This window comes from Polypterus senegalus, chromosome 16 (assembly GCF_016835505.1).
Source record: "Polypterus senegalus isolate Bchr_013 chromosome 16, ASM1683550v1, whole genome shotgun sequence".
Taxonomy (NCBI): domain Eukaryota; kingdom Metazoa; phylum Chordata; class Cladistia; order Polypteriformes; family Polypteridae; genus Polypterus; species Polypterus senegalus.
This window is the reverse complement of record NC_053169.1, coordinates 78,353,163-78,374,698: the sequence shown is the minus strand read 5'-3', so window position 1 is coordinate 78,374,698 and position 21,536 is coordinate 78,353,163. Positions and strand designations below refer to the sequence as shown.

Below are 21,536 nucleotides of genomic sequence, written 5' to 3'. Positions count from 1 at the left end.
AGTATCATTAAAAAAATATTTGCCACCTCTTGCCCAACATGTACCTTGCCTTTGATTTCGAGTGTGTGCGAACGTCTCTTCACCGTGGCTCCCTCTCTCAAGCACATTCACATAAAGCCCACTACTCAGACTCTTGTTATTTTCGAGCCGCCTTTTTTCCTTCTGTCCTGTTTTATACTTGCTGTCTTAGAAGGCAACTCTCTTAGTGTGGCCTTTACTCCTCCTCATTAGTCTCACACTCGCACAAAGCTAAACTGACTAATGACAACAAAGCCAAACTGACCAATCAGCTTGCTCTGAGGGACTGGACACACTGAGTAGATAGCACTTATGTTTTGTTCTGTGATCTGAGCCTACTGACTGTCCCCCCGACAGGTAAGTAGGTAAGTATCTGCATTGCTATTGGATGGATTATACGTCTATTTCTTAATTATGTTTATAGTAAGGGGACATGTTGTGGTGTCCAAAAGTAAAGGCAAGGCCATATAATAATAATAATAATGTTTTATTTATGTAGTGCCTTTCATACACTCAAGGACACTTTACAATTCAACAAATTACATTAACAAGACAGTAGAAATTACATACAAGAAAACAAATACTCATTGAAAAGATGTGTTTTTAACAGGAGTTTGAAATGAATAAGAGATTGAAGACTGAGAGAAAGAGCATTCCAAATTTTAGGGGCCGTCACACTGAAAGCTCTGCCATCCATAGTTACTAACCTGTATTTACGTACAGTGAGTAAGGTAGCGTCCGATGATCTTAATGCACGAGCAGGAGTGTAAGGAAGCAGCAACTCAGACAGATAATGAGGGGCTAAACCATGAAGGGCTTTAAAGGTGATGAGAATAATTTTATATTTGATTCTTGAAGAAATATATAATATAATATAGAAGCCTTGTTGTTCCTCTGCATGCTGCATACGGTCATCACTGTAGGTAAAGAGTGCAGCATGAGTGAAAATTGTCAGGTAACAGAATGGATTTACAGTATCTGGTGCTATAAAAATACAAATAGATCCCACTACCCTGACAAAACCCATCAACTACTCCACAACTAACAGCATCCATCTACATTCTCTCATTCTTCAACCAAAGGTGCTTGGGCTTTCTGATTTGCTCACTAGGTTAGGGATTTTTTTTTGCCGGGGGGCAAATGGGTGCTTTTAGCAGACTTGATTATTGAGTCGTGTCTATTTCAAATCTTTCACAGGAGGAGATAAAGCGCTCTGTGCATTGGTAACCCTGCATGCTGTCCTCCTGATGAGGCAATCAGCCAGTCTAGCAGCGATCGTTAGCCTTAAACAATGACAAGGAAATAGAATTGAAGTCTTCTGGTCTGCAACGACAGCCTCGGGCATGCAACACATGGATTAGTGGGGGATTGATTTATTTACTAAGTTCTATTGATCAACATTTTCCCTTGGGAATAATCTCACCAAGTAACGACAAAGACAAAATTCAATTTAGAATCATGCATTATGGAGAACTGGGTCAGAGATGGGATGTAGGACAAGCATTGTTCATCGTGCCTTGAGGTTACAATTGGCCATGTCATCACAGATTAAAGTGAAGATAATAATTCTGGCAAAAGTAGAAGAATTGGAGGGTGATATTTAGAAAGGAGAAGAATAGCTGGGAGGATTAAATGTTGGGCAGGCAGAGAATGATGGCCAGTAAATCAGTGTGACTATGTAGCTAGCACCTATTGGGATTCAGTGGGGAACTTAGCTGAGGCTGTAAGGCTCTCCATCTCCATTTTTTTAAACTATGCAATGTCAGACTTTCCTTAGAATAGACTAGGTTTACTGCTGAGGGCTTTAAAAGATTCTCACTTAGATTGTTTTTTGCTGAACTAGGGGGCTTTGACCCCTGCTCACTTCGCTTGCCAACCCCTACCCCCAGCGTTGTGAAGACAGGGGCTGAACGCACCTCAAGGAGATGCGGTTGCTCTTCCGAAACCCCTCTTAAACAGTGATACAGTGCATCCGGAAAGTATTCACATCGCATCACTTTTTCCACATTTTGTTATGTTATGCCTTATTCCAAAATGGATTAAATTCATTTTATTCCTCAGAATTCTACACACAACACCCCATAATGACAACGTGAAAACAGTTTACTTGAGGTTTTTGCAAATTTATTAAAAATAAAAAAACTGAGAAAGCACATGTACATAAGTATTCACAGCCTTTGCCATGAAGCTCCAAATTGAGCTTAGGTGCATCCTGTTTCCCCTGATCATCCTTGAGATGTTTCTGCAGCTTAATTGGAGTTCACCTGTGGTAAATTCAGTTGATTGGACATGATTTAGAAAGGCACACACCTGTCTATAGAAGGTCCCACAGTGTGAATACTTTCTGGATGCACTGTACAATGGGAAACAAGTAACAGTTATTTTCTTTACCTCCTCTTTGCTCGATCAGCTGCTGGATTGCTACTGCTGCTATGCTGTGTGATCTGCATCTTGTGTGGTGCTTCGAACATTTAAAAGCCTGTACAGCACCTGAATATTCGATCTCTTTTCACTGTTCCATTATTTCACTGAGTAATATTTTCCGTTTGTTTGCACTAATGCGATCTTTACTCTCAAATTTTTGAGACTTTCGAATTTTCCTACTTCCATTATCTCTAACCTGCTCTGCTTGTATATCACGGGACTTGCTTCCAAAGGTGGTTAGTATGATGTGACTTGTCTGTCTCGCAGAAAGTGAAAGTGTCTTTTTGTCTCTCTGTCTCTCTTCAAAAGATCACGTCTCATCGCTGGAAAAAGTCTCGTATCATCGCAAGATTTTTTTTTAATAATAGAGAGATGTAATTTTTGCAGTGCCAGAAACAAGTTATTTATTATTTGGTTTGAGACTTGGGGTTATTCGTTGTGGCAGACGACCAGGGATCCTGCCCCACCGGGACGCCTGGAAGAAGGACGGACCGGAGATGGGCACTATCTTTCCCTGGGCACAAGAGGGCAGCCTCCCTGGATCCCCACAGGGTTGAGCTTGGAATCCAGGGGAGCTGCCCTCTTGTGCCCAGGGAAAGATAGTGCCCATCTCCAGGTCCGTCCTTCTTCCAGGCGTCCCGGTGGACAAGATCCCTGGTCATCTGCCACACCATTCTATTCCACATTCTTGTACAGTGTGTCTTTGTGGATAGTCTTACCTATCTCTGTACTCAATGAGAGTTACGCAGCTGATCTTCTGTGGTGTGACCTACCCAGACCTCAACTGATATAAAGAGTTGAAACTGAGATAAAGCAATGAGAGATGGTCTGCAATGACTTGACCGGAATTGTATCTCATGCTGGCCCTAAAAAATGCTGCAGGATAAAAAGTACAAAGGCAAAAACAATCTGTCTACTTGAAAAGGGCCGTTAACTGGACAGTGCAGTGCACCATGGAACTACTCCAGGCTATGTCATGTTGTGATGTTTAAGTGAATTCCCTTCTTCTTGAAACATCAACAGTGTCCATCTTTTATTTTTTTTTTATAGGTGAGGAATGTTCTACAGCAGGAAGGGTTTGGTAGAAGGAAGCGTGGCTACAGGGACATCAATGAAATTGACGTCAATATGAATGACCCTCTGTTTTCTAAGCAGTGGTACCTGGTAAGTGCAGTTAAGCTCTAATTGTAAAAATGCTACTGTACTTAAGACTCCTTTATCACACCTAACATGTGTTTGTACACAAACTACTCACGTCTCTTCTCCTTATGTAATGACAGTACTACCCCTTCTGTGACTTCTTTCTTTTCAGGTGTGTTCGTATTAAAATGCATAAAGCCCCTATTGCGAAAGCCAATTTCTGTTTGTCTGCCCATCTGTCCGCATGAAATAACAATTTTGTTGAGCTGTTGAGCTGTGGCACACTTATTCTTCAAAGGAATTTTTCTTCAGGTGTCTCGACCTGACTGCTCTGTATGAAGTTTTACAATTTCAAAATCTCTCTTTGAGAAACATTGGCAAACTTGCGAACTTGTCCATCTGAAACAGAGAAATGTTCCGTCAGTGACGTAGCTCGAGTTCGTGCCACTCGGGGTGGGGCGGTGCTTCAATTTGCCACCATACAACATATCTGAATATGCTAACTTTTTTAAATAGAAAATTAAAATGATGCATAGAGAAAAATTAAGATACATTTTGCATAGATTTATTCATATATAGAGAAACAGCAATAATTTTTCACATATGATTATTTATAAGCATAGACGCACTGATAAGCCGTGTTCTACTTATTAGTTTAATACAATTACCGCTGCAAAAACCAGAACCAGTGTAGTGTACAAGAGAGAGGTGGGGATGTTTTCTGCGCAGAGCAAGAACGCACTCGGATTGATAACGAAACAAAATTATAACTTGTAAATTAATTGTTTATCTTCCTAGAAATTATTATCGGTGTAATGTTTATGTTTATTTTTGTTATTGCCTCAGAAATTTCAACTGCTGTGTCTGATGCCGTCACAGAAGGCCAGTCTGAAAATTATTTTTGAAGCATTTGTGGATAAAAATCAGAGAATTTGACTTTTCATTCATGAGTGACATTGTACTGAGCCTTTTGGCCAATAATGCCACCCCCAGAAATGTGCCGTCAGGGGTGGTCCACCCCTTCCGCCCACCCTTAGCTATGCCATCAGTTTGCCGTTTCAATTTTATCATGAGAGTGGTTGCTTGAACTCGAATATTTTGTAGATGTTCCTCTTTTGACTCTTCTGAGCGCCGCTCGGATCCCTAATGCAAGTGAGTCAAACATCGGGCAGTGTGCACACGCACACGCACAAACAGCTCACACAGCAGCACCTTCTCCTGCTGCTTTAGGTAAATTAATCAACAGAGTACAAAAAAATGTCACTTCTCTGGAAATAAAAGGAAGGGGAAAGAAGTCATGTAAACATTTATAAAGCTACATTTGTTGAACGATATTTTCTGCAGATTATTGCCAACATAATCAACCAGTAGCTAAATGGCGTTTGTGAACGCTAGACGTCACTGTTGCCCCTTTAAACCCAACAGACAGATACACAGACACAGGGTAAAAGCACAAAGAAGTTCTTTGAATTATTTTCCTCTTCAAACAGTGCTCCCTAAGCACCACAGCCACCATAAACAATTAAATAAACCATCACAATATTCTTTCTGTTTTCCTCCACACCTCCCAGCGAGCCTTGTCCACCTCCACCCGACTCTGGCTCGCTTGCTGGGTTCACCTCAGTCCTTTATATAGTGCCTGTCCCGGAAGTGCTTCTGTTCTTCCTCCGAGTCAGATGGAGGACTTGAATTTATCTTCAGCCTGGAAGCACTTCATAGCTTCCGTCCTTGTGACTTGGGAGTACTTCCAGGCTTTGGATGAGATTTAACTCCTCCAGTCCTCTTGCAGTGTCCCTTGGCACCACCCTCGGCACCCAGCAGGGCCATGGTATTAAACTACATGTCCCATAGTGCATTGCGGGATATCTGGGATACGGCTGCAGTCCAGGGGAACTGCCATCTAGTGTTTTGGGGGAGGCAGTGTCCTTGAAAATCTGTCTTCCCCTGTCCCGGCCCATCTCTTACATGTCTGAAATAATTTGTTAACACAGGAAAGGTGCAGCTACCCTAACTGGTGTAAAAACAGGACGAGTATGAAAATGGACAGTGGGATCGGGAGGTGGGGGGCTTTAATGGCTTAAGCCCCTGATGTCTGACACCCAGCCCCACTTGTAATATATACATGAACAATCACGGCAAACTCCTGGTCTTCTTGCCCATCGTGCACCATTTGCATTCCTGTAATACAATAAATCAGTTCCTTTCCAAGTTCTTACTTATTTATATAATTTTAACAAAATATTGTGTTTGAACTAATAATAATAGCTGGATGGGGAACTTATTTCAGTTTTTTTTCTCCCTTCATAGGTAATATTAATAATGATTTTATGTTAGCATTGGTCATTTTGCATTAATAGATATTTTTTAAACATATTTAATGGAATCTACAAACACATATCATTGCATTTTGTTATCGCTTTGAATAGGACTCATTGTTACAAAACTCTTTAATAAACAAAAATGTAATAACTGATTCTTGGATGAAGTTCATAAAAATTGTGAAAAGCTCCACATTTCACATCCGTGAACTAGTCGCCAAGTGCACCCGACTGCTATGCCACACATCCATCGTCTCTCCTGTTTACTTTGCTCTCTCCCCTCCTGGCTCCTGTCATTTGACAAGAGCACTGAAATCCCTCATAGCTCTGCCATCGTGGTGTCTCTTACTCATCCTGCGGTGACACCCTTTGTGTCATTCTGCCTCATAATTATTGCTGTCCGGGGGACAGAGCAGAAGATAAACATAAGTCGCAGTGGAGAAGGTAAATCTGAAGTCTGTCACATTCCTGCGGGCCAACGTGTCGACTGCTCAGCGTCATACTTCAGAGCTGCCTCCTGCAGTGCATGGCGCCAGTGCCACTGTCAAAGGGCAAAGCAGCACCTGGCAAAAGGTTGTGTGGAACATTTGATGTTTGTAATTCTGGGTAAGTGGTCCGAATAAACACTGGAACATGAACCATGGATACCCACATTCTTCGTACCAACTAATACAATCAATCAATACAAATCTTTTCACTTTTCCTAAACAAAGAAAAAAATTCCCAGACCACACAAGAAGTGAAAAGCATACCTGGGGGAGGCTTCTAAAGACTTACAACTATTGAAAAACACACAACTCCAAACATCAAGATGTGGACAAATTTATTGGTGCACCTTCATGCCAAAAGAAGAACCCACAATTGTCTCTGAAATAGCTTGAAATTGTCAAAAGTCATTGGCACTCATTATTGTTTGCATTAGAGCTTTGATTCAAAAGAATATTTTCAAAATAATAACACAAATGAAAAGGCATTGACAAAAATGATGGGAGCCTTAAATTAATATTTTGTTACACACCCTTTAGAGGACATCACTGCACATAAGCGATTCCTGGAGCTCTCCATGAGACGTCTGCTCCTCTCCACAGGTCGTTTGGCCCACTCGTCCAGCTGGGTTAGGTTTGAAGGGGGTCTTCTCTAGACTGCGTGTTTCAGCTCCCTCCATAGATGTTTGATAAGATTCAAGTTAGAGCTCATAGAAGGCCCACTTCAGGATAGTCCAATGTTTTCTTCTTAGCCTTTGTCAGGGATGCCAGGGGCAACGACCCAGCCGGGATGCCGTGAGGGACCGGATGTGGGTCTGCACCCATCCTGGATCACGTGGGGGCTGCCGCCCTGGTTGCTTTGGGGGCCACGGGTTGAGGGCATGGAAGCCCCACCCTGCAGGGGCCTGTGGTCACCGCCAGGAGGCGCCCCAATGCTTTGGGGACCTGTTACCTCAGCACTTCCGCCACACCCGGAAGTGCTGGGGGGAAGATAAAAAAGGACACCCGGAGAGCTGCCGGGAGAACAGCTGGCACTTCCGCCACGCTGGGGCGGGGCCAACGGGGGAGTGTCGGAAACACCTGGAGCTCATCCGGGACATGCATAAAAGGGGCCGTCTCCCTTCATTCAGAGCTGGAGTCGGGTGGAAGAAGGACAAGGCACGAGAGGAGTGTGGAGGCGGCCCGAAGAAAGGCATTTAGTGTTGGCTAGGACTGTGTATTGGGGTTTGTGGTGCACGTGACTGTGTCTGAGTGACACTTATTTGTAAATAGTTGTGTATAATAAACGTGTGGTGGTGATGAACAACATGTCCGCCTGTCTGAGTCCGGGCCGGTTCCACACCTTCTTAGCCATTCTTGGTGCTTTTAGCTGTGTATTTTGGCTTATTATCCTGTTTGAGGATCCATGACCTCTAACTGGGACACAGCTGTCTGATACTGGGCAGTATGTTTCACTTCAGAATGTCTAGATAGCTTTTTATTGTTGCCTGCACTCAAGTCACTCAATGCCATTTACAGCAAAGTAGCCCCAAAGACATAACTGAAACTCCTCCATTTTTCACAGTTCTTTACTTTGAAAGCTTCATTTGTTTGTCTGTGGACACAGAGCTGATGTGACTTGCCAGAAAGCTCCAGTTTTTCTCATCTGTCCAAAGGACTTTCACCCAGATTCATTATGGCTTGTCAATGTGCATTTTAGCAAATTTCATTCTGGCATTTTTATGTTTTCCGTTCAACAGTGGAGTCCTCCTGGGTTTTCTTTCATTGAGCACACTGTCACTCAAAAAGCAATCAGACTTTGATAGACCTTGACCCTGGACTTCAGCTTCTATGTTAATGGAAATTGTCCTTGGTTTTCTATCTACCATTCTCATTACCTTTCTGCTCATTGTGAGGTCGATTTTCCACTTGTGGTCATGTCCAGGGAGGTTGCTACACTCTCATTGTCCTTAAACTTCTTAATATTTGCCATTGTTGTCACAGGAACATCAAGCTGCTTGCAGATGGTCTTGTAGCCTTTGCCTTTCATGTGCTTGTCTATCATTTTCTTTGTGATCTCCTCAGACGACTCTCTCCTTCTCTTTCTCTGGTCTGTGCTCAGTGTGGGACACATGATGATACCAAACAGCAGAAGTGACAACTTTTCACCATTTAAGTCAACTGAATGACTGATTGCACAATTGGAGACACAGCTAGTTTGAAAAATCACTCTAATCCACTTATTTAGGATCATCTCCAGAGGTACCAACAGATGTGTCCAGGCCATGTTAGAATCTCTTTGTAGAATAGCCAGTGCTTGCTCTGTTGTCGGGCGGCACGGTGGCGCAGTGGTAGCGCTGCTGCCTCGCAGTTAGGAGACCCGGGTTCGCTTCCCGGGTCCTCCCTGCATAGAGTTTGCATGTTCTCCCCGTGTCTGCGTGGGTTTCCTCCCACAATCCAAAGACATGCAGGTTAGGTGGACTGGCGATTCTAAATTGGCCCTAGTGTGTGCTTGGGGTGTGTTTGTGTGTGTCCTGTGGTGGGTTGGCACCCTGCCCAGGATTGGTTCCTGCCCTGTGTTTGCTTGGATTGGCTCCAGCAGACCCCTGTGATTCGGATTCAGCAGGTTAGAAAACGGATGGATGATCTGTTGTCACATTTGCTTTGCTTTACTCGATGACATATCAAAGGCATGCAGGTATAACAGGGGACAATCGCTTTTCATTTCATCACATCTCAGAAGGTGTACAGCTCTTTGTCAATGACCTGGAAGGAGACCAACATGGTTGTCCACATCTGTCAGGCAATGCACGCATCTCAAGTATTTCAGAAGCATCACACTTTTCTTATTCACCACCACTTCCACCATGATACTTGTGAGTTTTGTCCAAATGACCATGAGCAGAATGTTTGCAATAAAGCCCAGGACCACATCTGACAGAGCTGTGGTGAAGGTAGCTCAGAAATAGAAACACATTGCAACGCTGGAGGACATGAGTGTCAGTATAAAAGTGAACAATAAGTGGAAAAGAAGAAGGAATTGGTAAAAAAAAAAAAAGTGACATCGTGAGGTATCAGTCCACAGTCCTCTGGATCTGCTTTGGGAAAGAGAGGTGAGGTGTTAGGAGGCAGCGCCAACCTGCGACTGGGGGTGGAATTGCAAGTCAACACGCCCTGAAATTGTCTCCTAAGTATGCGTATGTGACAATGGTTACTCTTGGAACTTGTTATGGATCTGAATAAAATGCTCCTTCTTGGTCTGAATAACCACTTTGGTTACTTATTTTTTTTTGTAACAGTGTACTAGGACCCTGTGAGATGTTCAGCCCGGACACAACCAAACGGACACCGACAGTTCATAAAATACACGCTTTTATTATTCCAAGTGTCCCCAAACACAAGTCCCGCACACTCACAGTGCTTCCTGCACCAAACACCCTTAATCGGGCCTTCAACTGTCCGTGGGCGGCCGCCTTTCCTCTCCTCACTTGAGCTTCATCCTGCTCCCACTCCCAACTCTAGCTCTCCGACTGTAGGAAGGCAGCCCCTTTTATGTCCACCCGGATGTGCTCTAGGTGCACATTGATGACCTTCCGGTGGCACTTCCTGGTGTGGCAGAAGTGCTGCTCTAGCACCCAGAAGCACTCTGGGTGTCCCTGGAAGGTTCTTCCTCCAACTGCCCAGGTGTGGCGGAAGTGCAGGTCTCCCGGGCTCCACCCTGGCAGTGGCCATGGGCCCCAATGGGTTTGAGCCTCTTTGCTCCGTCCCCGTGGTCCCCTCATCCTTCAGTGCAGTTGTATAGACCACCTTCCGGTCCTTCCAGGCATCCCGGCTGGGTCTGGCCCCCAACCTCCTGCCACAACCCTTATCTGATGTTCTTGTGTAATGTATGTGGCTTCTGAGGCTGTCCGAAGGATATTATTGATCTCTGATTGTTTTTGGCAGTGCTTCTCCTTACTTATTGATTATGTGGCTGCATTGTAAGAAATCCAGTTTAGTGCAATTATCTTTGTCTGTGCATAAATCAAGATCATTTAGTTCTCTTTTGGGATTTAGCAGTAAGAATGGGCATTGCACACTGTGGTGCTTTTGGCATGAAGATTTGCTTTGGGCCATACCAGAATTTCCCCACACTGTATGTGTGCAGACTTCTACAATGTAAACATTAACTTATTGAACTAATGATACTGTATTTGTCCTTCTTGTGCTAACAACTAGCAAAACACATAAGTTTTGTCAATTCAACAACAAGATGATGGTGGCGTCAGGCATCAGATCATCTTGATACACTCTGACATCGTCATCACCAGACATAATACAGTGTAAAGGATGGCAAGCATGGGCTGAGAAACCAGCCTGTATATTTCAAGGTTCCTTACCTGGCCGGGAAGCTAAACCAATACCAGAACAGGAATGAAGGCAGGACATTCCTTTCCTTTCAATCAAGAGATGGGTAAAAATTGCCAACGATTCAATGGAGAAGCTGACATCCTGGAATGGCTCAGTTGAGGAGAATTGCTCAGGCAGGAAGCCATTATGCCAGGAGATAAATATAGGAACTCATCCGACATTGAGATGGCAGCATCCTTGATCTACAACGCCTATAAGGATATCCACAGGGCATGCTGGGATCTGAAGTCTGGCAGGGTTGCTCTGATGGGTTTTGTGGGTGCTGCAGGGATCTGCAAACTTTACTTTGTGGTACTTTGACACCGGATGTACTCCCAGGTCCTAGATCAAAGGAGTCAGGAAGCAGAGGAAAACACTTGTTTGGGGGAAGAAGAGGAGTAGGATGGAGAAAAAGGAAGACTTTCATTCTTATTGTTAATGTGTGCAATGTGGGATGATTCTAGGGAGGGTCTGTAAAGATACTGGAAAGAATGCTAATTTTTTTTGTTTGAACCCATGACTGTTGCTGTGTCAGTTGTGTTGAAGTCTGGAGTGCCTGCTACGCCTCCTAGAGGTGACTACAGAAATACAGTTTTAAACATTTTATAGATAGATAGCTAGATAGATAGATACTTTATTAATCCCAAGGAGAAATTCACATACTCCAGCAGTAGCATACTGATAAAGAACAATATTAAATTAAAGAGTGATAAAAATGCAGTGCAAGTTAAAAGATGCAAGGTGGAGAGTGCAATGCAGGTATAACAGTCTATAATCTTGTATAATGTTAACATTTACCCCCACGGTGGAACTGAAGAGTCGCATAGTGTGGGGTCTCCTCAGTCTGTCAGTGGAGCAGGATGGTGACAGCAGTCTGTGGCTGAAGCTGCTCCTCTGTCTGGAGATGATCCTGTTCAGTAGATGCAGTGGATTCTCCATCATTGACAGGAGCCTGCTCAGTGCCCGTCGCTCTGCCACGGATGTCAAACTGTCCAGTTCCATGTCTACAATAGAGCCTGCCTTCCTCACCAGTTTGTCCAGGCGTGAAGCATCCCTCTTCTTGCCTTCCCAGCACACCACTGCGTAGAAGAGGGCACTCGCCACAACCGTCTGATAGAACATCTGCAGCATCTTATTGCAGATGTTGAAGGATACTAACCTTCTAAGGAAGTACAGTCGGCTCTGTCCTCTCTTGCACAGAGCATCAGTGTTGGCAGTCCAGTCCAATTTATCATCCAACTGAACTCCCAGGTATTTATAGGTCTGCACCCTCTGCACACAGTCACCTTTGATGATCACGGGGTCCATGAGGGGCCTGGGCCTCCTAAAATCCACCACCAGCTCCTTGGTTTTGCTGTTGTTCATTGTAGGTGGTTTGAGTCGTACCATTTAACAAAGTCCTTGATTAGGTTCCTGTACTCCTCCTCCTGCCCACTCCTGATGCAGCCCACGATAGCAGTGTCATCAGCAAACTTTTGCACATGGCAGGACTCCGAGTCGTATTGGAAGTCTGTAGAACCTTCTTTCATGTGTTTGGGCAAACTCCAAATGCGTTTTCTTAATTTTTTCTTTAAGCAATGGCTTTTTTCTGGCCACTCTTCCATAAAGCCCCAGTCAGTGGAGTGTTTGGCTTAAAGACTTCCTACGGACAGACACTTCAATCTTCGCTGTGGATCTTTGCAGCTCCTTCAGTGTTATTCTTTATGTCTTCATTGCATCTCTGATTAATGCTCTCCTTGCATGGTTTGTGAGTTTGGATGGGTGGCCTTCTCTTGTTAGGTTTGTATTGGTGCCGTCTTCTTTCCATTTTGTTATAATTGATTTAATGGTGCTCCTTGGAATATTCAAAGTTTGGGTAATTTTTTAATAGCTCTAACCCTGATCTAAATTTCTCCACAGCTTTGTCTCTGACCTGTCTGCAATGCTCCTTGGTCTTCATGTTGCTTGATTTGTGGTGTTGCAGAGTCGGTTTGGGGCTTTCAGAGCTTTCTGTTTATGAAGACATCATCTTATTTGGGTCTCCATAACACTTACAAAGCATCCTTGAAGTGTTCATTGAATGTCACCTTCACTTCAGAGTGGTCCAAGGTGGCTTCACTCAAACACACTTCTCTACATATTTAGTATGACTTGTGAATCCTTCATAATTTTAGCAGCATGTCAAAATGTCACACTGCACAGACATCAATTAACCGTCTAGTTATACAGTATTTTTAAGTGTTTTGAAGACCAAAAGATGCCTTGTTAAAGTCTTCCTATGTAAGATTAAATGAGTAACAGAGATGCATTTTTACAGCACCTGAACTAAATTATTATGAACATTATAGTAATAAGTTAAACCACAGAGGACGCTTATTACATATTAATTCTTTACATTTACAGAATATAACACTTTTCTCAACTCTGAAAGTGCTTTACACGGTGAGTGGGGAGCCACTTGAACCACCACTAATGTGCAGCATCCACCTGGTTGATGCAACAGCAGCCGTTTTGTGGTCTTCCACCTCACAAATTACTGTAGAAAGAAAGATGTATCTAAGAAAGGTAATGTAGTACATCTTCTGTGGATAATATTACACAACAAAAGAGATCTCGATATGCCATTTGTATTAAAGCATTAATAGTTTCCAGTTCGAATACCATTTGCAAAGACAATTAACAAATCTCAAAGCCAAACATTCGTAAAAGTCGTTTTATTTAATAGATATAAAGAAACAAAATTTAATCATGGGCAGTTATACATGGCGTTGATGCATATGTAGCAATTCCCATGAAAATTACAATCTATTTAAATTGTACATCTGCATCCCCATACGCGAGCGGCAGAACCACAAAGAGGCTAGAGCATAGCGCAGACCCAGATGTTGGCAAACAAAAAGAGCAGGGGGCAAAGCCCACTGGTATATATAAATGTGACCACGAGGGGGCGTAACAGCACCACAAACTCACAGGTTTTTTTTTTTTTATTATACTTTATTAATCCCGAAGGAAATTACTTGGTTTTTGTATACCCCTTGGCCATCGGACCTTACTTATTCTATGTTAATTAATGTTGACTTATGTTTATTTTCTTACTGTGTCTTTTATTTTTCTATTCTTCATTTTGTAAAGCACTTTGAGCTACATTTTTTTGTATGAAAATGTGCTATATAAATAAATGTTGTTGTTGTTGTTGTCAGAGCTCAGGTTCAGCCATTGTACAGAGCCTCTGGAGCAATTGAAGGTTAAGGGCCTTGCCCAAGGGCCCAGCAGAGTAGCATCTCTTTTGGCTGTGACAGGGATTCAAACCGACAACCTGCGGGATGCCAGCGCAGATACTTAGCCTCAGAGCCACCACTCTGCCCCTAGGTTCTAATAACAATTGTTTAATGTTCACAAATACCTTTAAGAATTTTCTCAGCAATTAATCCAACACAAGTTAGATAGAACCAATGTCAATAATTCTTTTACACTTCTTCTGCAAACCCCAGCAAGTATTGTCCACCTCCTCCCGACTCTGACTCTGACTCTGCTGCTATGGATGTGAGGTGTCTCCCTCTTTTAAGATGGACCCAGGAGCAGTTCTGGTGTTACAACAGAGCATTGTGGAAGCATTTCTGGTTCAGATGTAAGCCTCTCAAAGAGGGGACAGTTCTCCCCAGCAATTCCCACTGGTAGTCCCAGCAGGACTACAGTTCCCAACATATCCTGTTAGGTGTATGTGTGGGTGTACCATCCCAGGAGTGTTACCACCTAGAGTTTTCCCCAAATCTATCCAAGTTGTAACTCTCTCCAGGAACAGGCACACCATCCAATGTGGTCAGAACCTCGGTCCAATGCCATCTCCCATTATAGTATGTATATGTATGTGTAATTGAGTATATGTAAACAAGGCAATTAGGCTCACAAGCCATAGTGACATATTGATTAATAGTTATTCATTATTCTCATTTCTGCAGCAACCTTCTTGACAGAATCTCTATAAATCAATACATTTTATTGATGGATGACAACAAGGAGCTCTATGTGTAGATAAAAACTGCAGCCAAAACTGCTCCTAACTACACAAATCACCAGCCCAGCTACACACGAGAGTACCAAGTAGTCACCCTTTGATTAGAACCCCAGTGCTGCTGCCATGCAGGATCTGGGGACATCTAAGATGGTAAATGCTATGGAATGAGCCAGCGTGAGGCAAGGACGGGTCAAGTGTTAGCTTCAGTTGTATGGAATGTGGACAAATATGAGAACCGTAACACAGAAAAGATCCAAGGAAGATCCAGTTTCATTCACATCCCACATGCCATTTGTCTCCCAAACTAATACCACTGAGCTCCCGGGGCACATGTGAACTGAAAGTGCCATATCCATCATCTCAAATTATGAGACAGATTTAGGAAAAGGTCAAGTAATGGAAAAGTAAAACTGTCAACTCAATTCGACAGAAGCTAAAGTAGAAGTGAATTTCGATTGCGACATGTGGCCTCCAGAGTCCACCTTAGTAAACTGTGGCCTGTGTTTCTTCCTCTTCATTCCTGTACTACACTGACCTTTCCACCAAGTGTGCTCTAATTCTTTGTCTGCCCTCATCAGATAAACACAGGCCAAGCAGATGGGACACCTGGACTGGATCTAAATGTGGCTGAAGCCTGGGACCTGGGTTACACAGGAAGAGGAGTAACAATTGCAATCATGGATGATGGTAAGAGAGGCTTCTAACTTGACGTTATTGTACAGTAGTGTCACTGGTGAAAAATCACGCCACATGACTGAGCAGACTTCTAAGATCTGCTGCATCTGTGAGGGTATCAGTTTACACATCACACCAAAGGAGTTCCTCTAGCTCCCAAGCCAAGTGGACTTCCATCTGCAAGTGTACATTTTACACAACAGTAGGCTCTCACTTTCGCTCTCCATTGCTCCACTCACACAGAGTGAATCCAGATGACACAATTTGTCACTGTCCAGGAATTCACTCAGGGTGTCAACCCTCCATTTAACTGCTTATCCTCCCTCAGACAACAGTAGTGGAATCCAAGCCTGCGCACTCCCTAAACATCCAAGCAAACCGCCCCTTAACGGTCAACAATCTTCTTAAGTGTTGGAAGAACTAAAGGCTGCTGACTCACAGAATCACTGTCATGGGTTCTCATAAAGTCATTGGCCATACTGGGTTATGCTGGCATGTGGTCACAGCATGCAGGAACAAAACACACCCCAATACCCCATTTAACAAGTGGGCACTCAAAACCACGTCTTGAGCGAGAAGAAAAGCAATCATACACCCCCACCTCCCTATATACTGTCTGTCAGACCCAGCCTCATTAATGCCTGCCCTGGCACATGTGACAGCAAATTCAATGGATGTCTACACCAGGGGTGTCGAACTCTGGTCCTGGAGGGCTGCAGTGGCTGCAGGCTTTCATTCTAACCCTTGCCTTAATTTTAATTAACTTGACTCAGGCCCCTTTGTTTTTTTTTTTTTTCCTTAGTTAGCAGCCAAACAATAATGAGACACAAAAGGAGCTGCCACACGACAAGCTAACCTGTGCCCATCACACACTATGTGGAAATAAAGAAGGGTGAAGGTCTCAGTAAAGCTGAACTCTCAGGTCACCAAAACATTTTGACATTGATCTTACATTAGAAAAAAGAGAAAAATCCACAGTTTTGGAAATGCTTGTTGTGGCAGAAACAGAGCAAAAACAGGCTGTGGAATTAAATAACGGGTTTAATTAACAGCAAGGATTGTCTACTCATTAAGAAACTGGTTGGAGTGAAAATGAATGGCGTTTGAAACCCCAGTTTAGCTGTTCATCTGTCAGCTCATTTCATGTCTCCTTTCTGTTTGGCTAACGTTTAATTATGAAAAGAATTAATTCAGAGGACTGAATCCTTAAAAACAGGGCTATTAAAATAAAGGGAAAAGGAGCTAATTAGCAGTGAAAACTGGTCACTGATTAGGAAAAGGGTAACAATGAAAACCTTCAGCCACAGCGGCCCTTCAGGCCTGGAGTTTGACATCTGTGGTCTACACCCAGTAGTTTCCCATTAGTAACTCACAATGGACTGCTGAGTTGCAAAGCCCAGGGTGATTTTTAACAGATACAGCTCATGATAATCTGGCCATTACTGCATAAAGTCATATATAATAAAATCCCAGCCTCTGTATAAGCAGAGGCAATATAATAAAAATAAATGAATAACAGTAATTATAATAAAATGTTCCCAGCGCCGTTTGAGAGGCTTCACAAGTGAATGCTATCAATGACAGAGAATTGGCAGCGGAAAACAAGAAGGCGGTAGTTGGTGTGGGGGGGTTGTTGTGCGGGCGGGGGGTTTGGGGGGTGGTGCATCTCTGATGGCAAGCTATTTTTATATCTGGAGATTCAGTTGCTGCTGGGCATCTCAGCTGATTTCCAAGATTTTGAACTGAATACAACCATGGCACTGGCATCTGTCATTTTTAATAGTCAGAGCAGAAGAGATGAAGAGCCGCCTCAGCACTCCGGCTCATCTGATCCCTTTTGATCCAGGACTGATTGCTTGTGCTTGACACTCGAGCAATGCTGCTGAACATGTCCAGGAAGAAGAGCCATTTAGAAATCTCCCAAGTGGACAGCACACAACTTCTGAAGGCTCAGGATGCAAATTGTGTTCCTCTCACGGGATCACAGTGCCAGTTTTTTGAACATTTTAAACATGCTAAGACATGGTTCCCAATCTGTCTTGTTGCTAAGCAGCTGAAGGGCTGCTGTTCAGTTCTATAAATTATTTATGAGTGGGATTCGGTAATAGCACTGAGCGGCTGGAGGGACGATCTGATGAATAACAGGGTAAAAGGTCAGAAGGGGAGGATTAATTGGGGCATCAGTTTCAGAATGCAGAGCAGAAGCCCTGATAACATTCGTCCTGCCAATGGCGCCTCTGACACTCAACCAACTTCTTCCTCACCTCTGTCTTCCCCTATAGTAGTTCTTCTGTGAGATAGGAGACTGCAGAGACAGACGTTGTGAGGCCTAAATGTAATAATTTCACTTAAATGTGTAAATCTAAAGAATTTCACTGAATATAAATTCAATGAACCTACAGTGCTCTCCATAATGTTTGGGACAAAGACACATTTTTCCTAGATTTACCCCTCTGCTCCACAGTTTAAAATTACAAATCAAACAATTCAGACTTGATTAAAATACACATTGCAGACTTTCATTTAAGGGGTTTGGCACACATTTCGGTCACACTATGTAGAAATGACAACACTTTTTTTACACGGTCCCCCAACTTCAGGGCACCATAATGTTTGGGACAATTGATGTCACAAGTGTTTGAGATTCCTCAGGTGGGTTTCATTGCTTCATAAGATAACTCGGCTTGCTTCTGTTCTTTGGAGGCTGTAGTTGCCATTGTTCAACACGAGGACAAGAGCTGTGACAATGAAAATCAAAGAAGCCATTATGAGGCTGAAAACGAGAATAAAAGCATTTGAGACATCAGTAATACTTCAGGGTTACATAACTGTCTGGAATATCTTTAAGAAGAAAGAACACAGTGGTGAGCTTAGTAATCACAAAGGGACTGGTAGACCAAGAAAAACCTCCAGTGCCGACAACAAAAGAATCCTCATTATGGTCAAGAAAAAGCCCCAATGTGGATGTGTCAGAGATGACTATCTGCAGAAGACATCATGAACAGAAACACAGAGGTCACACTACAAGATACAAACCACTAAAATAGGATGGCCAGTTTGAGGAAAAGGACTTCAAAGAGCCCGCAAAATTCTGGGAAAGGTCTTGTGGACAGACGAGACAAAGATGAACCTGATCAGAGTGATTGCAAGAGTAAAGTGTGGAGACAAAAAGGAACTGCCCGAGATCCAAAGCAGACCACCTCATCTGTTAAACATGGTGGTGAGATGCTATGGCTGGGTATGTATGGATGCCACAGGTCCTGGCACACTTCTCTTCACTGAAGATGGAACTGCTGACGGCCGTGACACAATCAATTCTGAGGTGCATAGAAACATCTGACCTCCTCCAGTTCGGTAAATGCCTCCAAACTGATTGGACGGCGCTTCATCCTACAACAAGGTAAAGATCCAAACATACTGCTGAGGCAACAGAGGAGTTTATCAGAGCCACAAAATGGAAAATTCTTGAATGGCCAAACCAGTCACCAAATTTAAATAAAAATTGAGCAGGCCTTCGGTATGTTGAACAGAAAATGTGAAGAGACAAGCCGCCCCCAGAACAAACAGGAGCTGAAGACGGCTGCGTTAGAGGCTTGGCAGAGCATCACCAGAGAAGATCCTCAGCACATGGTGATGTCTATGAATCGCAGACCTCAAGCAGTCATTACATGTGAGGGACATGTGACAAAGTACTAAACATGACAGCAGCTTTAATAGACCTGCCATTGCTGTGTCCCTAACATTATGGTGCTCTGAAATTGGGGGAACCCTGCAGACCAGCGTTTCTCAACCTTTAAGTATTTGCGACCCGAGTGTTCATAACAGTTTTAATCGCGACCCCCCTCCTAACATTTTTTTGAAAAGTAGATGCATATTTTATTATACCTACTTAACTTTTATCGACATTTGTCTAACTCTATATTTATTGTTCTTGTATCAGAATGTAGTTTAAGTTAATTTGTTTTGGTTTCAACAGACGTTTTTTTCATATTTTTGATTCTTGTTTTCTGTTTTTCACATCTTCGCGCCCCCCTAGGGGGGCCCACCCCACAGGTTGAGAACCACTGCTGTAGACAAACTGTTGTGTGACCAAAATGTATGGGAATCCCCTGTAATCTGCTCTTTAATCTCATCTGAATTGTTTGATTTGTAATTTTAAATCGTGGAGCAGAGGGGTAAATTAAAGAAAAATTAGACTTTTTCCCAAACATTATGGAGGGCACCGTATATGTCTCCTTAATCACACGGAGCTACTAAATGTATACTAGCATAAGAACTAGTGGAAAGGACTGAAGAACCTCAGAACATACTTTAAAAGTCAAATATCCCCCCAGCCTACCTTATCTCTGATGCTGGCAGTACCTTAACACCCACCTTAAAAATGGGTACATTTCTCTGTGTCTGCCTGTGGGTCTGTCCAGTTGCCATGTCTCAGTCATTCCAAAAGATGCCATATCACAAACATTTTTAGTAAAAAACTGCACCAGATGATGCATCACAAACATTAACTCTGCGTTTACGAATCTCATCCCAAATGGCGTATAACAGAGACACACGTGAACACCGAGGTTGACGCTGATTGCTTTCAATTCATCCCGTTTTAGATGAGTTCCACTGCTAGTGTCTGAAGCTGTCTGACAACCTGTGGTGAGTATCATGAAGTGTGTTACTTGGCTATCATTGAGATCTGCGATACTGTTGCATTACAAACACTCTACTAGTTGTGACCGTTTTTTAGGAAGGTAACGCAGTAATAGCCAGTGCATCACAAACCCACTGCCAAGTGAGCAGCTCAGCACTACTATGCTGATTCTCACTTTTTTGCTACAATGGCTCTGTGAAGTGAATCATGCTGCCACATTAGTAAGATATTTGTCATCTTTGACTGGGCTCTTGGGTAATGAAGCTGACTGAACCCAAACTGAACTGCACAAAAGGTCACTGAACCCCCCTGGTCAGTGGCTTTCTCAGGGATTCCATGTGATTGCTACTTATTTGACATTTACTAAATCAAGATGATACATGGAAGATAAAAAACAAGACATATTACTTGTTGCTATTCCATAAGTAAATTTATACAAAGACAAGATGGGTTTGAAGTTGAAGTAACCAACAGACCTCAGCGTTAACATCTACAGTGCACCATGCCTTGCATATGTCTCTGTTATACGCCCTTCAGGATGGGATTTGTAAAAGCAGTGTTAATGTTTGTGATGCGCCATCTGTTGAAATGACAAATGTAATGCTTTTGATTACTAAAAATGTTTGTGATGCGCCGTCTTTAGAATGACAGAGACATAGCAACCGGATGGAACACATAAACAGACACACAGACACCTATCCTTTTATTAAGGTGGATAAATAAGTCCATGTCATTGCATTGTGCCCCACAGTTCTTTAATACTCATTAGGTTTAAACAGTTGTTGATTCCCCTTGAAAAGCAAACAGCTTGTTATTCTGAAAGTTTAGAATGCAAGACCCCCACTCCCTTACCATCATTCCACTCCACAGAGCATGATGGAGACACAGTGATTCACTATCACAGCCGGCCATTCTGCTCCCCTTTACCTGGGATACAGAAGCTTAGATTAGTGTCATGAGCCTGAGTGTCCCCTATGACAAATAAAGTGCGCTGTCAATGCACTTTTAACGACTAAAATACAAGTCCAGTTCACTGTGTACTCCTTCAGTCCTATGACAGACAGCAGGAATGGGCTGATAAATCTCACACAGTTACTTTGCAGGAAGGCCTGTGTAGTGGTGCAGTGGAAGGACAGGGTGGGGGCAGGCTGCTAAGAGTACATGCTCCTCCGACACATTGGGTGGCAGCATTCCTGGGCCATTATGCCCATTCAAGGGCCTGCAGAGCATGCTGGGAGTTGCAGTCCCTGCTGGTGTCCATGGAAGCTGACAAGGGGAGCTGCTCAGGATGACTGTCCATACTTTTCAGAGTTGGGAGAGGAGTCGGACTAAGATCACTCAGGAGGAGCAGAGGGAAAGTGACGAGTGTTATAGTTGTGTCCTGGACAGAGAGAGACATTTGTAAGGTACTGTAAAATAAAATCAAAGGTTTGCACCAAAACTGTCAAAAGGGTTATATCAAAGGTTTGGAG

At 43.2% G+C, this 21,536-nt stretch overlaps 1 protein-coding gene across 1 annotated transcript in view; it reads left to right on the top strand.

Annotated features, from left to right (window-relative positions):
- Positions 1-21,536, top strand: part of pcsk2 (proprotein convertase subtilisin/kexin type 2) — a 159,586-nt gene that overhangs the window by 53,690 nt on the left and 84,360 nt on the right. The window contains exons 3-4 of the mRNA XM_039737954.1: positions 3,493-3,606; positions 15,326-15,434. Coding sequence (XP_039593888.1) covers positions 3,493-3,606; positions 15,326-15,434 — 223 coding nt within the window. The remainder of the gene's footprint in view (positions 1-3,492; positions 3,607-15,325; positions 15,435-21,536) is intronic.